This window comes from Sparus aurata, chromosome 23, assembly GCF_900880675.1.
Source record: "Sparus aurata chromosome 23, fSpaAur1.1, whole genome shotgun sequence".
Classification (NCBI taxonomy): domain Eukaryota; kingdom Metazoa; phylum Chordata; class Actinopteri; order Spariformes; family Sparidae; genus Sparus; species Sparus aurata.
The window spans coordinates 24,075,835-24,098,796 of record NC_044209.1 but is presented as its reverse complement, the minus strand read 5'-3'; the positions used below and the strand labels follow the sequence as shown (position 1 = coordinate 24,098,796).

The following is a 22,962-nucleotide window of genomic DNA, read 5'->3' as shown; positions in this document are numbered from 1 at the left end:
CTGGTACAGAGGAAATCACTGCTCAGCGTTTAAGCGGGGGGTGGGCCATATCCGTCGTGTCTGTTTCAGCCGGACAGTTTTAAATGTGACACAAAACAAACGAAGCAGTCCATGGGTGTAGAGGGGGCGAAATGGTCAGGCCTCCTAATTAAATTCATTTAGACTGTAATTTGGCGGGGCGTCGGTGTGTATGTATGGCATACATCCGCAACAAGCTGCAGACAACGAGCTAATGATCGATGTTTGGTCGTAGCTGTAGCTCTCGACCGACTTTATTGTGACGCAGCTAACGTGTAGCTAGTTAGCTAGAATGCTAATATGATGTTCAACCCATTTGCCGGGTTACCAGACAACCGAAAACCCATGTACAGTCAGCCACAACATAGCGTGTACAAAAGTGGCGACAAAACAAGCCCTATTAGCGTCATACTGGTCAGCTCTGGCAGCAGAGGGAACAGACTACTGTTTCGATACCCTTTCCAGAGAGTGGCAGAATGTCCGTCATCTCTTGCAGGTAGGCGTAGCATTATGTTAGCATTCATTCACCAGAGAATCACAGTTCAGCAGCTGCTGCTAGCCTCAGTTGCTCTTTATCAAACCATACCTTCATGGTCTCAGTTTCGCATAATTACACGTATGCAAAGCAAACAACATTTCCCAGTAAAATGCAGTCCAATACTGTGACGTTAGCCATGTTTTGCTACAGGTTTTGTTTTAAAGGCCCACTCGTGTCAGTTCCTCTTTCTGAAGAGCCCCTGTTCTGTTTTTTGCATTTGTTGTTTCGATTTATTGAGCTACAGTTGACACACTGTATGATGATGATTCTGATGTAACTTTGATGTAGTTATCATTACTTCATATAAAGTCCTTTTCATATACTTGTTATATTCTTTGCAACCTAAGAATCCTAGATTTAAGCTGGCTATCAGGGCAAAGTGACGGATCCTGTAAATGGTTTAAATAGGTCTAAAATGATGAGCACTGACACTGAGCACTGACCCTCAGTGGTCACAAGTAGACCCTCAATAACAGAGAAAAAGACTCTTCTCAACAACAAACTATGGCTTTATATGCATAACATAACACTTCTCAGACACATTTGAAATTCAGATGGTTGTTTTTTGGCTTTTCATGGAGCCGTATCTTGACAAATGTGTGCCTGTGTGTGTGTGTGTTTAACTGGCATCAATATCATGGGAACTTACACTATTATTTCTATCCACAAGCCAAACAACGAAGTCCATATGCACTGAACACAGCTGGGGACGCTCTAGAAGATCAGGATGAAGATTCAAGGTACTGTTTGGTCTTCATTTAATATAACCCGGTTAAGAATTTTTTTATGGGGAAGATCTGCATGAGCCACTTTTTCCTCCCTGTTACATTGGATCTTGTTTTATTTTTTTGTCTAGAAGAAACATACTGTATTTTTCAATCGAGGAGTCTTAAATGCTTATTTTAATCTATGCGGTTGGGGTGTAATAAAATTCTCAAACCTAAATTAAAAGACAAAACAAAACACTCAACGTGTGTCTAAATGTCCTTTAAAATTTGACAAAAATTCCAGCTGCTGGTTCGTTATCTGAAGTGGTAATATAAACAAATATATCAATCTCCACTTCTGGTGACTTTCATTTTTGTTACCTCTAGTTGTGAGGAACTGGGGCACAGATTGTTTCTACATGCTTTAACTAAACAAGTTCACACAGTGTGTTGTTAAACCAAATGATACTTTTCCCAAGCCCAACATGAATGTTGGGGCAAGAAGCTGTCAGTCATAGAAAAAAAGGTAGGATTACAAACAGGAATTGTTCATAAAGATAAAAACAGGATGATGTGACACATTAACGTTAAGGTTTATCAGGATGAACTGGTAATTTGTTTGAATCAAACCGGCATTTCACATCACAGTATCACAAGTTGTTGGGGTTGTTTTGATGTCCATTTTATGCATTCAGCCCAACTGTGTGTTGCATTTTCCTTTTTGTTTGCTTTTTTCTTCTTTTTTATGGCCCAATTCCCATTTCAGAGAACAAACTCCACTAACTGACGAACAGTTGGTAGCAGGGTAAGACCAAATCATTCTAAACCACCTTTCCTTCGCTTAGATCACCCCTGTCTTTTTTTTATACCCTTCTTTCCTATTTTGTGTCCTATATGGATCCCCAACCCTAATTTCAGTAAAATCCTTGTAAATTAGTAGCAGATCCAGTGAATCAGTGCTTTGGTTAAAGCGGGATTTCAGCTATGCTCTCCTCTTTACTGTTTACATTTTTTTTTTTTTTTTAAATCCAACATTTTCAAACCGTAATTAAAGATTTAATTCACATTGATTATATCACTTCTCACATCTAGACACAGCATTACAAAGAATGCAAATCAAATGCAAGCAACGACTCAACATTCTTTTTTTCAAATTGTGTTGATGGGGTAAGTCTACAGTGTGTTTGATTTTTCCTGGAAGTTAACGTCTTGATTTTTATCCCTTTGATTGCAGCATGAGTTACTTAAGTCCAACCAGCATGAGTCTTTCACATTTTTCATTCATACAGCGACTTCACTGTTTCTGCGAGGAGGCCTCTTCCTCTTTTCTCCTCTCCAGTAGCCACACAAGCTTTTTCATTTATACTGTCATTGTTCAATTACATTACAGGCAGATGCATCTGATTAACGCAACCCCGCTTAAAGACAGGAATGTGAGAAATATAAACAGAGCTAATTTGAACTCTTTTACTTGTCCCAGTTGTGTCTGTAACCTCTCATCCCACCCTGCACACTTTTCTTATTGAGTCGGCTCTTCATCTTAAAGGTTCTCTGACATCATCCTCGCCACCATCCTGGCCACCAAATCTGACATTTGCGGAAAGAAGTTTGAGCTGAAGATAGACAACGTTCGATTTGTGGGTCACCCGACTCTCCTTCAGCATCCTCCCATCATTCAGGTATGGAACAACATGTTATATCACAACATAAGTGTCTTCTTTACCTACTTGACAGGATTTATTACAGTAACGTGATGTCATTTTATGAACTTACCAGACTGTTCTACATGTTCTAATACTTGCCTTTACCCACCTAGTCATGATATCAACATTATTGATAATAATATATATCAAACATGTCATTGTGAAAGAAGTAAAAAATGTCCGTACATATTATTGAAATATTGGTAAAACATTTCCTAGAATAAATGTATTTATAAAATATCAATATGTGTTTAATGTATGACGATGCAGCTTAAAAATATTGCAAAGCTATTTCAAAGCCATGTGACCCTGTGATACCTGTGATTAATAATATCAGTTAAAAGGTAAACAGTGCTATCTTGAATTGTGATGTCACCAATGTCCCTTTCTCATTTCACAATGGCCCTCTAAATGTAGGTAAGATTTAAACTTTGACAGATTAGTCTTAACTTTAGCAGTGCCGCCTGCTGACAGTTGTCTTGCTGAGTCACCAAACCTGTAGCCAAGATGAAGATATTTCACAGAGGAGGGAGACAATTATATACACGTAAACCTCAATGTAATCCAAAAACAGTGTTGATGTTAAAATAACAGGAACATCTTACATTATACTGTAATGCAAAACAACAACACCTACTGTGCATTAAATATTTCCATGAAGCAACACTTCATTAAAACAGAATATTTCAGGTTTGATTTATTGCAGATATGTTTTACTTGATTGTAAAACTTTGTGCTGGTGCAGCTTTTACTAAGGGCTTAGCAATATATTGGTAAGTTATTGTTAGTGGGATATTTTGGATATTGTGATATGGCATAATCTAAAGTCTTTTCCTGCTTTTAAAGCCTGATTTACAGTAAAATAATCTATTTTAGTAAACTAACTAGACTGTTCTACCTGTTCTGATACTTGCCTTTGCTCACTTTGTCCACTTTTATCCACATACTGGTAATTATTTATCAACACTCCTATTGTGTTAAAATTTTGTCAAAGTACCAAAAGTCAAGTGTACATTATTGTTGCAATATTGATATTGAGGTAATTGGTTATAAGTATTGGGATAATTGATTTTTTTTGGGCAGTCCTAAGACTTATGACGTGCTTTTGAGGAGATTCCAAAATTTTGAGATAATATAGCCCAAAATATTGCAATATTATGTTAAGGGCACATCTCCCACTCTCAATTCATTTTTGTATGATGCCATGTTTGTGAATTGGACTGCTTTTTATAATTAGGTGTTGATGTATATGTTATTAAGATATACACACTGCAGATAAACATTTTAGAACTGTTTTAACTTATTAAAAATGTCCTTTAAATTGTTCCTCTGTCTGTGCAGGTTTCTAAGACAGATCCTTCACCCAAGAGAGAAATGCCTACGATGATCTTGTTTAATGTGGTGTTTGCACTAAGGGTATGCAAATCTTTTAATTTAGTTTGTTATTGAAATTGTTGCCTTTTGCGTGTATATGATAATAATAATATTTGAAAATTACCCTGATATCTTTATTTAATGATGGCAAAATGAAGTCAGCTGGCTTTGGGTGGGACTGTTGTGTTCTGTTAATCAGTGTGTTCTGTGAATGGGAGGGGGTTGTGTGTGAGTGATAGTATTCCAGTATACACTATCTGTGAGAGCACGGGAAGTCAGCGTGAGGTTAGGCCAATTTATTATGCTTAGTCATGCTACTCAACAAGGTGCAGCCTGTTCCTGCCCATGCTGAGTCACTGTAAGCAGTAAGTCCCAGTACAGCTGAGATGGGATGAGAAGTGCTCAGTCATGTTTTGTAAAATATATCTGCCCAGCAACTGTGGTATCTGTACCCTGAAAGTGTCCATAAAAATAACAGTTATTACAACTTATTTCAGGTTCTTTTCACAGTGGTGGCCTATTTGTGTATTTTACGTTTTATTTTTTTCCCATTCAAATTTGTACACCAGTAAATGTCTTCACATGGTTCTTCGTGTGCTTTCGTATAGATTGGCTTTGTCTTTTTTGTTTATATATTTACTCTTCAAGAAAATTGTGGCAACTGATCTGCTGAATAGCAAAAAGGTGATGCAAGTTAGTGATCAATCATTTAATAGGTGTTCGTCCATCTTTATAAACATACCTGAGAAAAACAGAATATAACACAGTATAACACCACACCATTATATAAGTTTGGAAATACAGCACAGATGACAAAAAACCTATCCAATAGGTGAAAACAATAAAGTGTCAAATCTGTCAATTAACTTTGTGTTAACACTTTAAAACCATTCAAATAATGAGCATTCTGTAGTAAATATGTAGTTAGATATTTAGCATTAGTGTAATTTGAATTATGTGTTACATGCATATCTTTTGAATTTTCACTCATTTTCAAGTGTGTCACGTGGTAAGATCTTTGACTCACATAAAGGGGTGCATTTAAATAATAAAGGCACATATTTTCAACAGGCTGATAATCTTTGACAGAATTGATAACTGAGCTACAAATGAAAGCCCTCGTGTTTTAAATGCAGTGTAATAGATAATAGCTGTGCAATTTTATTTTAAAAATGACAGTTTTTTTTGTGTCTTTCCCTCATCTTTGTTTTCTACAGGCGAATGCTGACCCGTCTGTCATTAGCTGCATGCACAACTTGTCACGGCGCATCGCAATAGCCCTACAGCACGAGGAGCGACGCTGCCAGTACCTGACCAGAGAGGCCAAACTGATGCTGGCTGTCCAGGAAGAGATCACTACCATGACCGAGAGTAAGACACTCTCAGATCTCTAGAATTTCTTAGAATCTATTGTATATAAACACACATTTATTATTAAAACTGATAGCTTGACAGTACACATAAGATGGTGAAGATGTTTTGTAGTTTGACAGTATATTTTAACTTTGTTTTCTGTTTTTCCTGATCTAAGCGGACGGAAGCCCCCAGTCCCCATTTAGACAAATTCTCCCCAAATGCAAACTGGCCAGAGACCTGAAGGAGGCTTATGACAGGTGTGTGATTAAACACAGTACAAACTGTTATTATTGTTTTGTTTATCACTTTCTCCCACCATGCTGAAGGTATACTGTTCATACAGTTGATAATGTATGTTTTTGCAGTCTTTGTACAACTGGTGTGGTGCGACTACATATTAACAACTGGCTCGAGGTCAGCTTCTGTTTACCACACAAGATCCACAGGATTGGTGGCAACCATATCCCCCCTGAGTCATTAGAGCACAGCCTTAAGGCAATAAGGTTTGTTTGAAGCTATTCAGTAACATGTGTTTTGTTTTTATTATTTTCTTTTTACTTTCAATGTCTTGTTCTTAAACATAACATTTTATTTCACTAGCAGTCTACCAGAAGAGTTTACAATTTATCACAAAGGGCAGACACCGGCTTCTGCAGTGTTCTATGCGGGCGGAAACATTATAAAGTACATTTTTGGCAACATCCCAATCAGCAGTTGTTGAGTGTTACAGTTACTTGGCACCATTTCAAAGCATAAACATATGTAGGGAGTGTTGTCACACATGTTAGTACAGATAAGGTGTTTTAAAAGCATATTCAGATATCACATATACATTGATACATTTTTAATTACTTTTTTCTAAAATGTATAACATTAACTATTAATTGTTGATATATGTTCTTTCTTTTCTGGCCACAAATGTAACACATCTTTGGGATAGATTCAACAGCTTGAGTTGCATAACACCAAGTCTTAGATCTTCAAAACTGACTGTATAAACACCATCAGTTTAACTGTCTTTAACAGCTGATTAAGGCTTGTGTATTTCGTGAGTATCGGTACTCACTATTTAAAACATGAAAAGAAACCTTGAAAAGGTTTTCCATGGACCATACTGCCACCTATTGTTACTTCAGCATAATTACATCAGAGCAGATCAACTTGAACTGCTCTTTTTTCTTTTTTTTTTTTACTTTTGAGGCTGAACAAAATATGCAATGAAGAAATTAGTTCAAGCCCATTTAAGCAATGAAATTGTAAGAGCTGTGCCAAAGGTTGATTTTATTTTGGATTATTATGAGGGGTTTGTTTGTGGTGTTGGGTATACATGTTTTGCATGGATACACAAGGCAGTGTGTACCTCTAAAGATGAGTTTTGTTGATTTAGAGACCATATCATATGTTGTTTGATCCTCCAGACCCTACCATGCCCTCCTTCTGCTGGAAAGTGAGAAGGCACTGCTGAGTCAGCTCCCTCTGGACTGTTCGCCTGCGATGGTGCGTCTCATCAAAACCTGCTCAGCTGTGAAAAATCTGCAGCAGCTCGCACAGGATGCTGACCTAGCCCTACTTCAGGTGCAGAACAGTCACACCAACATCAGATGCCATTCTCTGAATTCAAAAGGCATATATCTAAAATATTTGAAGTTCTTTTTCATTATTATAGAAATTGATTTATAAGTGCATACAATTATTAAGCTCATTCAGTAATCACAGATAAAGAGTTTGCTGATTGTTTAGTAATCTGAACCTTTTTAAATACAGTACACAAAAGAAAAAGACTTTGACAGACAAGTGTTGTGTTGATGGTGTCTCACTGCCATCTAGTGGACAATATATGTACACTTAAAGGCCAATCTGAGACTAAATAAGTCTGAGTGGTACACAAAGTTTTTGTATATTTCTTTTGCAGTTGGTTTTCAGTTGCAAATCATTTTCCCTCTTAGATCTTTCAGATTGCTGCTCACCTGGTTTATTGGGGCAAAGCCATCATCATCTACCCACTGTGTGAGAATAACGTCTACATGCTGTCTCCTCATGCCAACATCTGCCTGTGAGTGTTCATGTGATGTAAAACCATTCAGCTGCACTGATTACTGTAAAGCTAATGAACCATGATATTGCTGAGCAGAGCACCCATCCATGCCATTGCCTCACATATACTGCTTTGAAAACACTGCTTTATTGTTATTTAATTAAGATTTCCAAAGCCTGCGTTTTTTAAACAACCCTAAAGCTAGTTATGAAACAATTGGCAGCACTTTTCATAGCCTTTCCTTTGCATCACTGTGGAAAATAAATTCTAAATAGCTGTGTTAATGGAAAACTCAAATATGTATCCCATCTGTTTTTGGATAGATATTCACCTTTGGCTGAGCAGTTTGCTCAGCAGTTTCCCGGTCATGATCTGCCATCCATGTTAGCCAAGTTTTCACTGCCTGTCTCTCTGGCCGAGTTCAGAAACCCACTGGAAGCTCCTGCACAGGAGGTAGGACTATTGACGATTATAAATGCATAGCAGAGTCACATGAACCATATATGTATTTTAAGCCAGTCAGTCTTAGAACATTTTTTTATAGCAGTATTGTAAATGCCTTGTTTTTTACTTCACTATCTTCTGATTTTTCCTATTTTGGTGAAAAAGTACCTTACTGTGGCATGACATTTTCCTGTTAAATCCCTATTACTGTAAATTAAGATGCTGTATTGTAAGGTCAGAACGATCAGGTGATCACCCCTGACTCGTCTTGTTTTGGCCGAGATGCTTGAGCGTTGGTGATGAATTATAAATATTGAAGGGACATCAACTTCAGCGTCTGCAGCCTCCATTTTTTATGAGAACAAGATCAGAGCCATGACTCTTTCTTTTGGTTCTATTTTGAGCTTGAATGCTACTCACAGCTGATTTAAAACTTATTTGACCTGGTTAAGGTCATGAGTGTGTTCAGCTCCATTTTTTAAAACCTGTGCTTTGCTGTATGCTGCTCTTCTCATGACCAGGCGCAGCTCATCCAGATGGTGGTGTGGATGCTACAGCGCCGCCTGCTGATCCAGCTGCACACTTATGTCTGCCTTTTGGTACCGCCCAGCGAGGACGAGCCCGGGTTGAGGGATGAAGACCCTCCACTGGCTGCCCGAGTGGGAGGCCGCAGTCTCAGCACCCCAAGTGCTCTTAGCTTTGGTTCTCCAAGTATGTCCTCACTCATCGCTCTCCTCTGCTCAACTCCTAGAGGTATTACAGGGTAATAGATCTGTGTTAATCTGTCTGCTTCCTGTGTGTAGCCAGCAGTGATGACATGACCCTCACCAGTCCCAGTATGGACAACTCCAGTGCAGAGTTACTGCCTGGTGGAGACTCTCCACTCAACAAGAGGATGACAGAGACGCTACTCGCCAGCCTGTCAGAGCACGAGAGGCAGGTTATTCTAAACATCCCAGCTGCACAGAATCCAGAGGATCTGAGGATGTTTGCCAGGTAATTAAAGTTGCCTATAACAGAAGCCCCTTTACACTATGTAATTTCGAATGGCAAAATCTTTAGATTATAATGAGTCCACAGATGACTGATTTGGCAACCAAAATCAGCCTGTGTCACAAAACACATGACTATAAACTAATTGGTCATAATACGACATGAAATGATGCACAATTCACTCGTCAGTGTGCCATTTTGGAAAAAGACAGTTTTTTAATATAATAGCACTCTGACTCAGTTACAATGAGTTGTTGACACTCTGACATAGAACTGTGACTATAGTTCATTATTTTGATGTAATTTCAATCATAAGTGTGGCAGATGTTACACACACATCTATGACGTCTCTGCTCTCAAATGCTTTTTTCTGTTTAAATCATAGTGTCACAATTCACCACGCAATCATCACACCATCTGACATTCGTCAAACTGATATCTTAGACTCTGACACAAATTGCAACCAAGAGTTTTTAAGCCCCATCTTGAATAGTATGACTTGCAATAACCTTAATTGATGTTGTTACAGCCTGCAGGCGCCTTAACAGCTGGAATAAGTTTTAGTGGCTCATGATGTCATTATTCAAGTCTCTTAGAAAATTGGAAGATATTTGTGCATTGGTTTGTAAACTGAAGTTATTTTAATTGCAGGCACAAAATGTTGGGAATAAAATTTCTCTGGGGAGTTGAGACAATTTGCCATCTCTGTCAACATTGTGCGCTTACCTACTGCAAAGACAGTAATGAAAAATGACATCAGCGCCCCAAAAGTCTTGTCGCATGGTTGATTTACAGAGCTAATGATTCAGTGAAATTCAGGCTCTCAACCCATTTTTCTTTGTGTTATGTTGACTGCTTCTAGGCTGCTTCACTATTTCCGGGGACATCACCACCTGGAAGAGATTATGTACAATGAGAACATGAGGCGCTCGCAACTCAAGACGCTGTTTGACAAGTTCCGCAGTGTCCTTGTGGTGACCAACCATGAGGATCCCATTATTTCAATCTTCCAGTCACCCATGGAGTAGTGGCACAGAGACGGTATCAGCTCTCATCAACTGGAAAAGATGTCAGTTTGAGAGCAGTAAATAGCCTGCTGTGCTCACAGCTAAGTGCTATTGCTCCACAACGGCATTTTAAGACGAACTGACACAATGATTGCATTAACGTGTGCAGATTTACAAATTGCAGAAAGTGTTTTTTTCCCTTTATGAGCCAATGTGTGTTTACAATATTAAATTATTTTGTACATACCACTCACACCCCGAGTGTTTTTACTCTGAATATTTGGAAGATTGGTGTTTGGGAGCTTAACTTCATCTCTCTCACCACCAAAGGGCACACTGAGTAATGATCATTCCAGACCTCCAGCTACCTCTCGTCAGGAATCCCTGAGGTGGGGAGAGAGACGGCAAGAAAGGGAAGACTCTAAACATCAGACAGGCTGTTTTTGCTTTGAGGGAAGCAGAGTGTTCCAACCATCTGTAAAATCACTGAGTCACTAAGAAGAGAATTTCTCAAGTTTGAATGTTTATTAAAAAACCCAGATGGCAGAACCTAAACAAAAAAAAGACTTGAGTTAGTAAATGTACATTTCTGAACAGTTTTTTTTTTAATAGGCACCAATTCAGTCTTACTGATTTCTATTCAAGTGACTGAAGTTCTGATCTTTTACTTTCTAGTACAACTTTGCATTAGTATCATAAATGCACTGTCAACATAAACAAACATTTTGAATAAGTTGTGCAGAGTACAATTTAGATCTTCAACTAGTCATGGAGGTTATTCTGCCATCTTGAATTACTAAGAACAATAACATTATAAAAATATAATGGAATCATTTCAAAAAGTATTAATTTCATATTCCTAAGAAGTAGTGTGTCCCAGCTAGGGAAAAAGAAAGTCTGAATGATGAACTCCACAAAGGGAACAGATGGCAAAGTAGTTTCAGGACTATTCCTGTGAAGTCCTTTTGACATTGTGCTGTCCTGTGTCCGGCTTCACATCTGAGGGACCTAAATGGCACATTACATTTCCAGACAGAGACTGTCTTTCTGCCTCTTTATTCACAACGCTAACACAGGGGTGTCCACGAAGATAAAACCGCAATGGCTTCTTGGCCCATTCCCCATGTGACTCAATTCCAATGCGTGGTGCTGACACTATATCCTGGGGTTCTGCTGGATTTGTGTCTCTCTCCAGCCACACTTCAGGGTCTGAGGCTAGGTCTCGGCGATCAAAACAGCGAGGTATATCTAGAGCCTGGCATAGCTTTGAAGGCCCGTTGCAGAGCTCTTTGTCCTTTAGTTGACGGGCTCCCTCTTTGCGTCTGGCTACCCTCAGCTGCTTCATGACAGGCTGACCCTGCAGGGGCTCAAGGGAACGCAGCAGCACAGCAGCACCCTCCCCTGTGAAGAAAGCACACAATCTGCATCAGTCAGCAAGGCTCCACCCTGTCTACTTCCTTTTGCCCTTTACCTGCTGACAATAGAAAAACACCACTGTGTACATTTAATGTCATATCAATAATGATAACACTTAGAGGGAACATTAAACTAAAAAAGGCCTCCATCACAAATGTTCTGTTTGCACGGGGGCTGGGATAATGCTTGTACCTTTACTAGACACATTCATACAGAGGTAGATGCCATAGATTGGATACACGTAGATTGTGCCAGGCTTCATGAACATGGCCGTGTTCCTCTCAGTGCGTTTGCCTCCTGCAGAGTGTGAGGCTTTGTCTTCCCCCCCAAGGTAGGCTTCTGTTTCCACTATTCTCCCTCGCAGCTCAGTACCATCTGCACACCTGCGGATCATCACCTGCAGATACAAGGAATAGTACAGATGCTGTTTTATTATAATGATTAACTAAACAGAAAAGTCATTGTCAAGAACTGTAACAATCGTTAAGGCATAATGACAAAGATTCCCTTGTTCAATCTTGTCAAAATGAATATTTTCACATGTAATGTCTAATGTGATCTTTTGGTTAATGATGTGCCCAGGCATTTGAAGATGATCTGGGGCTCTGGGAGCTTGTGGGTATATTTCATTATCTGCTGATAACTTTATTTACCACACAATTTATCGCTTAATTATGACAATAATCTTTAGTTGCAGCCATAAAATGATTGGTCTGGATGCATTTGACTGTGGTTTGGGATCTTGTAAGACCATGTAGGTTGAAATGATGTTGTAGCTGAGTGTAATCAGTTACAATGAAGGATTTAAATAGAGTAACCACAGGTGGGAAGACTCTCAGATAAGGGTTTTTTTTATCCTCAGGTCATTGTTATTATAGTGTGACAGACTGGAAAATAAAAGTATTTTGAAACAGTTTAACGACACTCCTTAATATCGTCTCACTCCATTTGGACTCACTCCAACGTCTGTGCTGGATTCACAGAGCATTAAGCGACTTTTTGAAATCATCCTAACAACATGAATGCCTGTGGAATACAGGTAAGACGTCAACATTACCTTTCCGAGGAGTGCTTTAGCCAAACTGATGCAAGGTTGGTTGAAAAAGTCCTCTCCTAGTCTGTGCTGCGGAATTTTCTTGGTGAAATAATGGCTTTTCTCCGTCTCTGCACTTTGGTCGTCTTCACTCTGATGAATGGGCTTCTTCAGCTTTGCAGGTGAAACCTTCCCGACCAAATCTATCTGTTTATTTACTGTTTCTTCAGGTGTTCCTGCTGGTGTCAGTGCTAGAATCTTCCGTTTACTCCCTGCCATAACGTTACCGCGAGACACTTTTAAACACGAGAAAAACACCATTTATGATTTAAACACATTTGCGACACAGTTACTGCCTTTCTTATAACGTCACCAACACCGTTACTTTCATATATATATATATGTTTATGGAACCTACATTGAACTATTCGCCTCATGATGGTAGTAGTGCTGAGATACAGGAAGTAAATGACTGTGACGTATTTTTTAAAGGGACCGCGCACATTTTCGAGAGCCGAGGTCACGCCCCTTTCCGGTTTGCCCCATGGGACATTATTTAAAATAAAACTTTCTACAGAAGTGAATGCAGAGAGGCAAATCATTTTTCCATCCCTTTTGAACTGTGTCATGCATCACATATATGATGTTTGTCAATTTAAAAGATAATTTCCCATGTTAATAAAATCACAGTGTGTCATAAAACTAATGAAATATAAGACTGTGAAGGTATGTCATTATAAAGACTACACAATCAACAGTGACTTTGTCTTGCTAAGTGCTCACTCAAACCAGTGAGTTGTCACATACCTGCGGTTGTCAATGTGGCCAGATTTATTGTGGGTTTTTTTTCGTACCTTATCTGTCATGAGTTGGTGGCCATGTTTGTGTTGGTGATGTTTCTTGGATTACATGCAGCTTCCTCTGAAGTCACAAAGGGCTTCATGCTACTTTTCTCACATATGCAGTACCCAAGACCTGTAAAGACACTTTGATTTGTAAAATTGAAATAGTTACCCTTAAATACCTGTCACTTGGTTAGATTTCTACCTATCTAGGTCTGATGAATCATAAAATTGAGACCAGTTTTTTTATTATTATTATTGTGGAGTTCCGAGGAAGCATTGATGTTTCACAGTCTGAGGAAGGAACCTGCTCTGAAGTGGTACGGCACTAGAACAAACATCACCATGCATCCTGCAAACAACAGTGTTAAAATAGTATTGAAATATGTTGCTTCTTTCTCTCACGCACTTACAAAACAAAAGCACATCAAGCTCTTTATAATATGAGACAGTGGTGCTCCTATCAGTTTTGACCACATGTGCCAATAGAATCAACACAACATCAAAGTTCCCCTTGTTGCTGCTTTAAATCAACATTATGAGATTATTTGCTAAACTGCAATTTAGTGTTTTCTATTTGGGACGTCTATCACGGTTTTCACAGAATTCTCAAACATGAATTTGCGGTCTAAAGTTTTCTTCCTGCTGCACATAACAGCCACGTTTGCTGATAGGTGAACCCTCCCAAGCAGTGGCCTTTTCCTGCTGCTGTCTTATCTTTTCAGTCTCATTTGAAAACAGTCCACTCTAATAAGAGGTTATAAATAGAGCTGGTGTGCTCATGCCTGTCCGTGCCCAGGAAGTGGATGGCGCCAGCATGGCCCCAGGCCCTGTGTGTCCATGTGGCACTCTGGAAGACTAACTGTGTGTGACATGGTGCCATGCTACAGACTATAACTTTATCAGTAAAACTTTTCTATTGCCTTGTTCTGGAAGCACTGTGTGATCCTAAAGCTCAAGTCTGCATGCATTAGCTGAAATGAGAATGTCTGGAAAGACCATAATAGATAGATGAGTAAATGCATAGAGGGGGAATTAATACATTAAAAATAGATTAAATAGTGCTATTTTTGATGTAGACTAATTACTGTTATATTGAAATTGTCAAAGAAATACATTTTGAGATGTATTGCTGATAGGTGAAAGAAATCTTGTTGCTGCATCCACTCTGGTTCTGCATGGCTTCTATAAGTCATACCATGGCTGTGAATTTTGCACCATCGCTCCTTTGAAAGGTCTTTTTGTCTCATTTCCATCCACTTTGAGCTGCATTTGAGGATTTTCATCTGGGATTTACTTTCTCAGTCTCTGCAGCTTGTGCAGTATAGCTTCTGCTGGGATACTGCGGCTTTACGCTTAGGGTAGATTCTCAGTGCAATTCTCTGATGTTCAGCACTGCTGCTCTCCTGCCTGCTGGACTCAGCTTTAGTCGTGTTGATTTGCAGAAACTCCTGAGCTTTCTGCAACTGAAGAATGATCTCTGATATAGCCCTGCCTTTAGTCTGGAGAGCCTTTGTGCTTTGACAGGAAACCTTCTCCTGTCCTGCAGCTGGAAGAAGTTCCCCTCATTCAAAACAGAGCACAAAAAATGTATATTACAGTTTAGGCTGTGCCCAAGTAATTATACATTTGCATCAATGATTACATCAGAATACTAAAGAGGCACAGACTAGCAAGCCTTATTGAGTGTGATCAGCTCCAGAGAGCCGCTGCTCACTCCACTGCTTTTTTCAATCACATTGGCTTGAGTGTGTGTGTGTGTGTGTGTGTGTGTGTGTGTGTGTGTTTGCAGTCAATTAAGGTTTCAAGAAAACCCTGTCTCATTTCCAATATCAATACTACAAATGTTTTGCTATCTTTTTTTGAAAATGCATTCAGGCAATTACACATACATTTGAATGAAGAAAAGATTGGTAACATCGACTAATATAACTAAAGAAAAACTCCTCCCCCCGGATAGGCCTCTCTCCTTCAGTCAGTCAGATATTTGGAGAGCTGCCAGTAAGTGCAGCATGCTTCTGAAGTGTTAGCCTTAGGTGTGTGTGTGTGTGTGTGTGTGTGTGTGGCATTGCAGAAATAGGCGAAGGGCACACATCATTGGATTGAGGGTAAGTTGATATACTGCAGCAATGTAAAAAAGTGCCATAAACATTCCCAGTATAAATATTTGCATGGCCAGTTATCGGGTGTCATTGCATGCCTATGTTTTTTTCAGAAAGGCAAAAATTGTGACTTAGAAAAAATAGACAACACTTGACAGAAAGTTTTTTCTAATGGAACCAGATGCACAGTAGTTATGGACATAAAGACCCAGATTGACTTATTGAGCCAGGATATGATCCAGACAGAAATCTGCTGAGCATGTTCAGTAGAACAGTTCTGGTATGGGTTGTTGACTTTGTCATGGCTGGTGGACCAGTGAAGGCCATTGTTTGCTTTAACTGTGTTTCCACTGCCTGTCAGCAGTGATGGTGAGGTCTGGGCTGGGCAGCTTTCATTGTTGCTGCCACTGATAATCTTAGCAGCCACAGCTTGGCTGTAGTGTTGCATTCTGGATCGCTTTCAACTCCAGCAGTCACTGCAGCGATAGTGAAGCTGAGCAAGGATGCCAGAGTCTGTGTGCAGATGGACGAGCAGAATGCAGGCAGACTGAAAATATCTTACTAAATCATGAGTCAGAGACTCCTGTGGTGAATAAGGGTCGACCTGCTGGGCGTATTATCCTCTTGTCATACATTGTTCAGAAGGGAAGTAACTGCTAATATTTGTCATTGATCAGGTTGTTTTAATAAGGTTTTTGTAAATTACAATTTACAATGTGAAATGTTTTGTTTCAATTTGTTGTAACTTTTAAAGAATCTGTAAATATGAATTCATGTCCTGTTTATAGTTTTAATACCACGACAGACTGACATTGCCTTCTTTGGTTTATATCTGGCTGTATGAAAACATTACACCAAACACATGAATGGAAAGATTTGACCAAAATAATGTCACTATTTTGTCCAGCCATGTTTATGATGTCTAGGTCTGAATGCGAGTGCCATAAGTGTAAAGGTCAAAATGCGTGTCTTGAGTAAACTGTACATATTGGCAGAAAATGTACTTAGTTTCCTGACACTTTTTCATTGATGAGTTCTTCTGTAGTCACACATTTTACAAGAGGGACAAACCCTTTACTGTTTCCAAACAAATAGATACCTGCCTCAGTGTAGCATACTGTACTGAAATAGATGAACTGTCACATACAGCATATAAACAAATCAAGTGGTGCAGTGGTCGTATTTCAGCAGCAGATACTCCACTCCATTCATAACCGTTTTGATAACTGCCCTCATATGAGAGTCATGATTTTAAAAAAGACGGCTGATGTTCCTTGTTCCAAATAAACAAGAAAACTATTAGCGGCAATGTGTAATTTGAGCTGCTGAGACAACCTCTGGTTTTATGCTGTTTAAATTTGTTTCGCTTACATGATGCCATCATATCTATAACAGATTTTAGTGTTAGCAATCATCATTCCATTTTGAGGTGTGGCAGGAAAGAGCCTTACTGTCATGTGATAGTCCAGATGCTCTTTCAGAGGCCCTTTCACCATGAATGTCTGCATTCTTGATATTCTAATCCTTTTAATCTGTATTTTCTGCTGTGAAAATCAAAGAAGGCAGAACAACAGATTGATTGAATGCAAAAATACCATATACACAAAGATCAGCTTCCAGAAGGCCACAACTACAAACAGCTCCCTGTAACATTTTAACTATAATCATTTTTGTGACTAGTCTTCTTACCAAGCCGATGAGTGGCAGTGCCAGGTAGTCATCTGCATCCTCAGTGTTTGATGGGATTAATTATTAATTGAAGACAATTAATGATTCATGAGTCTCGTTTCTTGTTTGCTGCAGATATGTGGTGTGTGCTGCACAGGTGGGAGGGGGAAGCAGGAGGATTACTCCATGTGAGTCCCAGTTGACACACCTGCACAACAGAGACATTCCTATGGAGAAGCAGGTTTGTCTGTTTGCCACATCTGGGATCTCATGCCCACAGGTTTTAACAGAACCATATAAACACAGGGTAGGAAATAGGCATGTGTGTGTCTGCTATATGTCTGTGTTTTCCTTTATTATATCATATTTATCTAGACCACATATGTATTTGGTTTAACTTTGTTATAGAAAATTGGTGATGCATAACTCAGGTTGAGAGTCTCGATCTCAGCAGAAAGAGAGAAACAGAAACAACTCTGAAGAATCTACTTTTTAAACCTAAGTAAACCAATAGTAGTAATAGTTTTTTTTAGCACTATTCTTTAGTGTCAAAGAATAAATAATAGAGTCAGTAAGAGTCTGAGGGCTGTTTTAGTAGATCATTAAAAGACAAAAACTCAGCCTTCCAGCTGTTTAGTTTATTGATCAAGCCTCCACTAAAATCTCCAGCCACCTGACCTTTCCTGGTCTACCCTGATAACAGTTTCCTTGTCTCAGCTCACACCTGTGGCTTTCAGAGGGAACAACGGTTGAGTCAGACAGGATGGAATGGAGGGAGGGAGGGAGGGAGAGGGAGAGGGAGGCTAGACGCAGGATCTGAGTGGTGTTAACACAAAAACAAAGGAATCTCAATCTGCTCAACAAAACCACAAAAGCTTTTCCGCCCTCTTTAATTTCTTTAGCAACCTCCTTCCGCTGTGATATTTTTCAGTAACAGCTTGTCTTTTGCTAGTAATGCAAAGTGTGAAGTCTATCAATGAATGCAAACCTACACTAAGTTTTAACTCAGAAGCTTCAACTCTACCCTGATATTGATTATATGATCAGGACTTATTGTGAACACAACCTTAAGTCAACATCTTAATTCCGTTGGCATGCAAAGCTCTGAAATGCCAAGAAAAGATGGACATTTCCTTTTATAGAAAAATCAATAGATCCATAAAAACCATCCCTAAAAAGACATCCTAAAAAAAGTCCAAAGCTTTTCATGCCCTCACCTGAATACGAGCACAAACCTCCTTGTGGTCTTAACCCAGAAATGATGGTCTCTCCCCCTCCACTTCTCTGCTTGGTTGAAGAAAGAGGAAGCTGTTTATGGACCGTCTGACGATGTCCTTTTGGTTAAACATTACTCTTGCACTCAGCCCTTTTATCTGTGTCTGACTGATGGGGCTTCAGGGGGCCTTGAGTGCTCCTACAGGTCCTTCGTCGCTTCCTAATTGCTGCCTTCGCCCCAGTTTCAACCCTTCTGTGTCCCAGGGGAAACTTCACCGTTAATTACCACATCTTCATGGTATATCAATCAGAAACTCTAGAGTAGACCACTGAATGATCCTTACATAGCTGAGTGCATGTAAAAGGGTTGATTAAGTCTGATGAACCCATTCCTGTGTTGGAAATACTATCTTTTGCTTAATTTAGGAGCATGTCCCTGCATCGAGCTTGATTTGCAGTGTGGATATCAGTCATGCTAGCAGGGACGAGGGTGGAGACGTGAGCTGAGAGGAAGCTCTAGTCTTTAAACAAGACCACTTGTCAGATTTGTCTGCTGTGTGCCTGCTGTATATTTTGGTTTTTCCTCACATTTGGACTGACTGAATCTGGCCTTTTTCTTGCTCAGATTTGAATTAGTCCAGTGGAGATGAGCTGCTGGTGATGTTTAGCTGTGGAGGAGGTGTTAAAAAGATTTCAAAACCACACATTAGACACTTATTTTATTTCTTGTAGCGAGAGTTCTGTTAGTTGTAATTAAAATATGTCCAGCCAATGTTAACAAATGTTAAAGTATGTTTTCTTCCATTTTTACATAGATATATGTAAATACATCAAATAAATCAAATTACAAAATACTGTATCACAAATTTCTTGTAGGGGAAAAAATACATAAAATCAAACCAACACATATGAAATCAATCATTTCAAATGAATTATGCATAGGAGAGAAATATTTACAAACCTTCATTTTATCTTGATAAAGAGCTTATTTTCTCATCCTCCGTGCTTTCTTATGAGACGTGACTACTGTTAAATGTTTCATATAAACAGCCATTCATCTTAGTCTTTGTGCATCATTGATATGTTCAAAGTCAATATCAGTTTTTATTTTACTGAACAAAATTCTGCGTAACAATGTACGTATAATCAAGTACTGTACAGTACTTGTGTACAGTTTTGATGTAGTTGTACTTTTATAGAATATTTATATTTTATTCTACTGTATACATTTATTTCACTACATTTATTTCTGTTATTTAAACCACCAATAGTATAAACATTTTCAAATTGGCTCACCAGGATGTGATGCACCAGGATTATTTACCTAGAAATATAATAGTATGTACAATAATGAAACACTCTGGAAACTTTTGATGATACTTCTGTACTTTCACTTACGTCAAGTGTGGAATTCTGGACTGAATACCTCCTCCGCCATTGGAAAACAACTCTACTGGTCTGGTATTTCCCGGAGATCTGTAAAGAATACTACTGAATATAAAAGTCAGGCAATCTGGATTCCATGTTCTAGAAACACAAACACATTATCTGCCCTGTCAGCATAAAAATGGGATCAAATCCAGTATTCCTTTATTTTAAAAGCAGAAAGGCACCAGCTGCCACATTCAGTGAAGAGCGTCTTAGTCGAGGATTACATCAAAGTGACCGTGAAGGAGACATTTCTAGGAACCTGAGCCACTTGTGCCCCCGAAACCTCGACTGAGGAAAGCTGTGTACTTGGTGCCTCTTGTCAGCACCTCAGAAACCCTCTGCTTCCTAACATCCATCTCTCTCCTGGAGAATACTCCCAGGTGGATCTGAGCTTTCAGTGAAGCCATGATGGAATGCACTAGATGGTCTTTTCATTAGATGGAGCAGCAGCATGTATTACCCGATGCAGTAGAAGGGTTCATTTTCTCTGTGAAAATCTTCTCTTTTGTATTACAAAACACAGCGATTTAAACAGACTGGATGAATTAAACGCATCTATGAATGTCTACATTTACAGCCTCACTGAAAATACCTTGGACTCAGTTTCTGTAAATGGTCTCACACTTGGAAATTCCCATGAGGTCCGGGTATGAATTAATGAGTACGACATGGCTGCGGAATCCCAAGAGCCGAATATGGGAGGAATCTCAACAATGATGTGAAAATAATGGCATACCACATATTTGTGGATTGGTTGAGTCATTATATCCATCCATCCATCCATCCATCCATCCATCCATCCACAGTTTGAGGCCTACATTCATGGATGGATGATGGATTATGAGACAATGGGCCCCTGGCAGCAGGCTTGTAAAGGACCCTCACCTCTCCCTCCAAGATAGAGGCTGGACACCAAAACCAAAAGATATACAAAGCGAGTGAACATGTATTTTCATTAAAAGTCTCCGATCAGGAGCGGAAGGCAGGATAATTTTAACCGAGCTCTGGGACTTTCCAATAAGACATGTTAAAAGTAACTTCAAGTAGTGGCTCTGTGTCAAAACCCGATATGCTCTTAAGTGGATCAGCCAGTGATGTTGTATGTGTACAGAGACTGTTCAGGCTAACTTTAATTAAAAGGCGCCAGTCAGTGATATTAACATCAGCAGACCCAAACCTCCGGCTCATAGGACAGTGGTGTAATACGCAGTAACTGGATGCTCATTGATTTGAAGAAGGTTTATGGGATTTATGTAACTAATATGAACAGTGCGTTTCTTCACTGGCTCAGTAGCAGGACTGTGTTATTCCACTGAAACTTGGGAGCACAGGGTGTATGGATGGTTGCACAGTGATCTCATGTGATGCCATGATCATCACCGTGTCATGTGGCAACATTGCATGGTTTGTCTAGAAATAGATGAGGAAAAAGAGGGAAAATATGTTTACATAACATATTTGTAGTAATCCCTTGACATGTTGACACAATGTGTATATCAACATTTATGTATTTATAATTCATAATATGTTTTAATTAATATTTGAGGGGTTCCAGAATACATAGTGCTCATATTTTATCATTTTAACATTCATCACTGGGACCTTTTGTATGACATAATTCCCCAAAATGAGGAAGTTAAATAAACATATCTGATGAGAGAAGAGGGCGCTCATGACAAGCCTGTAAGTGTGCTGAATGTGATACAGTGCAGGTCTGTCAATTATTGGATACAAATCTGAGTGCAAGCTCTTGAATTTCTATAAACTTACTTTACCAGATGAAGTACTTTATTGTTGCTCAGGACTGAACAAGACACCAGCAGAAGCCTCTGTATCTCCAGGTTTTAGTTCAAGATTCAAGCTCACACAATATGTGCTGTGGAATCCAACTTTATATTCTTAAGTCAAAATATACTACAAGTAATGATGAGAATAAGGGGAAACTTTAAGAAAACACATAATAAGAATAGTAATTGAAATGTCAGCGGGGAATCTTCCACCTTTTTTTGTAATGTTGCATAATCAGGGGATGTCACAGTGACTAAATCTTCCTGCAGTGTTGTGGTCTCTGTTATCGTTACATGATGATTGCTCATTCATATAGCCCATAAAACACGTGTCCACAGCAATCAAATAGGCCTGTGCAGATAACAGGTGCCGTGATGATCCCGGCTAAGGACAGACAAATTATCCAGTGTGTTTTCACAGCGCGCCCAAATTAAACACCTATAGGTTGTAAGTAGATTATGACTGTCTGATCATTATAACTTCAGAATTATTACTCCTTTTGCTCTGTGACATTGTGGTCTTGTGTATCTTGTATATTCTTTCTGGGTCTTTGATATATTAATCTCAAGGTCAGTCATATCATCAAAATAAAAAAAAACATATGACGTAAAATGGCAATTTTATAGCTCATCAAACTTTAATTAATAGTTATTTCACTGTATTTATTTAAAGCAATTTATTATCATAATTATTTATTGGAAAGTTACAACTGATGTTCATAATACTTGTAAATGCTTAAATGAATACTGTGTAGTTCATTTATAAACATTTGGATGCTGTTAGAGCTGCAGCTGATATTTTTAACCTTTAGCTGCTTGATAAATATTATACGATCAATTTAATTGTTTCCTAAGAGTGAAATTACCTAACTAACATACAATAGAGTGAACATTTATTGATGATTGTTATTATAATGTGTTACCAAAGTTCTTTTTAGCAAAGAAAGTCAAAATCGGCCATATTTGATACTTATATTCTTCTTTTATTTTCTTCTGCCAGAGTCCAATTTCATCTATTTGCTGATATTATTTCTTTTTATGATATTATTGGTCATGTCAAAATGTGGAGAAATGCACGGATTGAAACTGTAGTCTTCAACATTTTCCGGATGGATGGATGGATGGGCGGGTGGGTGGCTGCATGACCTCAGTATTTCTAAAATCAATATGAAATGAATTACAATTTGAGTGTAGTCATTAAACAATGAATAAAAAGGGCCCCTCGAAGAATTTAACATGCGTAAAGTGAATCACTGAAGAGGGAAAAGGGGACTTGGACCCCAGATTCAGCCC

General features: G+C 38.9%; 2 protein-coding genes across 3 annotated transcripts; one reads left to right on the top strand and one right to left on the bottom strand.

The window, feature by feature from the left end:
- The first annotated feature begins 72 nt into the window (after nt 1-72).
- nprl3 (NPR3-like, GATOR1 complex subunit) lies at nt 73-10,430 on the top strand. Of its 2 annotated transcripts, XM_030408449.1 has the most exons (14): nt 73-514; nt 1,227-1,296; nt 2,030-2,068; nt 2,810-2,942; nt 4,308-4,382; nt 5,558-5,711; nt 5,872-5,953; nt 6,062-6,199; nt 7,115-7,271; nt 7,643-7,749; nt 8,055-8,184; nt 8,697-8,886; nt 8,979-9,171; nt 10,031-10,430. In XM_030408449.1, the coding sequence occupies exons 1-14, from the start codon at nt 319-321 to the stop codon at nt 10,194-10,196; spliced, it is 1,830 nt and encodes a 609-aa protein (XP_030264309.1). In that variant the 5' UTR covers nt 73-318; the 3' UTR covers nt 10,197-10,430. The 2 variants fall into 2 exon arrangements, with proteins under 2 accessions (XP_030264309.1, XP_030264310.1); XM_030408450.1 differs by lacking the exon at nt 2,030-2,068.
- A 251-nt stretch (nt 10,431-10,681) lies between these two features.
- Nucleotides 10,682-13,102, bottom strand: mpg (N-methylpurine DNA glycosylase). The gene is made up of 3 exons (XM_030408451.1): nt 12,649-13,102; nt 11,784-11,988; nt 10,682-11,576 (listed from the first exon to the last, which is right to left on the bottom strand). Exons 1-3 carry the CDS (start codon nt 12,943-12,945, stop codon nt 11,122-11,124), a joined length of 957 nt encoding a protein of 318 aa, XP_030264311.1. The 5' UTR covers nt 12,946-13,102; the 3' UTR covers nt 10,682-11,121.
- Between the last annotated feature and the right edge of the window lie 9,860 nt (nt 13,103-22,962).

What these genes read in the sequence shown, in the direction of transcription:
- nprl3 (XM_030408449.1), top strand. Translation starts at nt 319, where the DNA reads ATGATGTTCAACCCATTTGCCGGGTTACCAGACAACCGAAAACCCATG. An exon ending in GATCAGGATGAAGATTCAAG is followed by an intron (nt 1,297 to 2,029) that starts GTACTGTTTGGT and finishes TTCCCATTTCAG; the next exon opens with AGAACAAACTCCACTAACTG. An exon ending in CTGACCTAGCCCTACTTCAG is followed by an intron (nt 7,272 to 7,642) that starts GTGCAGAACAGT and finishes TTTCCCTCTTAG; the next exon opens with ATCTTTCAGATTGCTGCTCA.
- mpg (XM_030408451.1), bottom strand. Translation starts at nt 12,945, where the DNA reads ATGGTGTTTTTCTCGTGTTTAAAAGTGTCTCGCGGTAACGTTATGGCA. An exon ending in CTAAAGCACTCCTCGGAAAG is followed by an intron (nt 11,989 to 12,648) that starts GTAATGTTGACG and finishes TTGTATCTGCAG; the next exon opens with GTGATGATCCGCAGGTGTGC. An exon ending in TATGAATGTGTCTAGTAAAG is followed by an intron (nt 11,577 to 11,783) that starts GTACAAGCATTA and finishes CTTTCTTCACAG; the next exon opens with GGGAGGGTGCTGCTGTGCTG.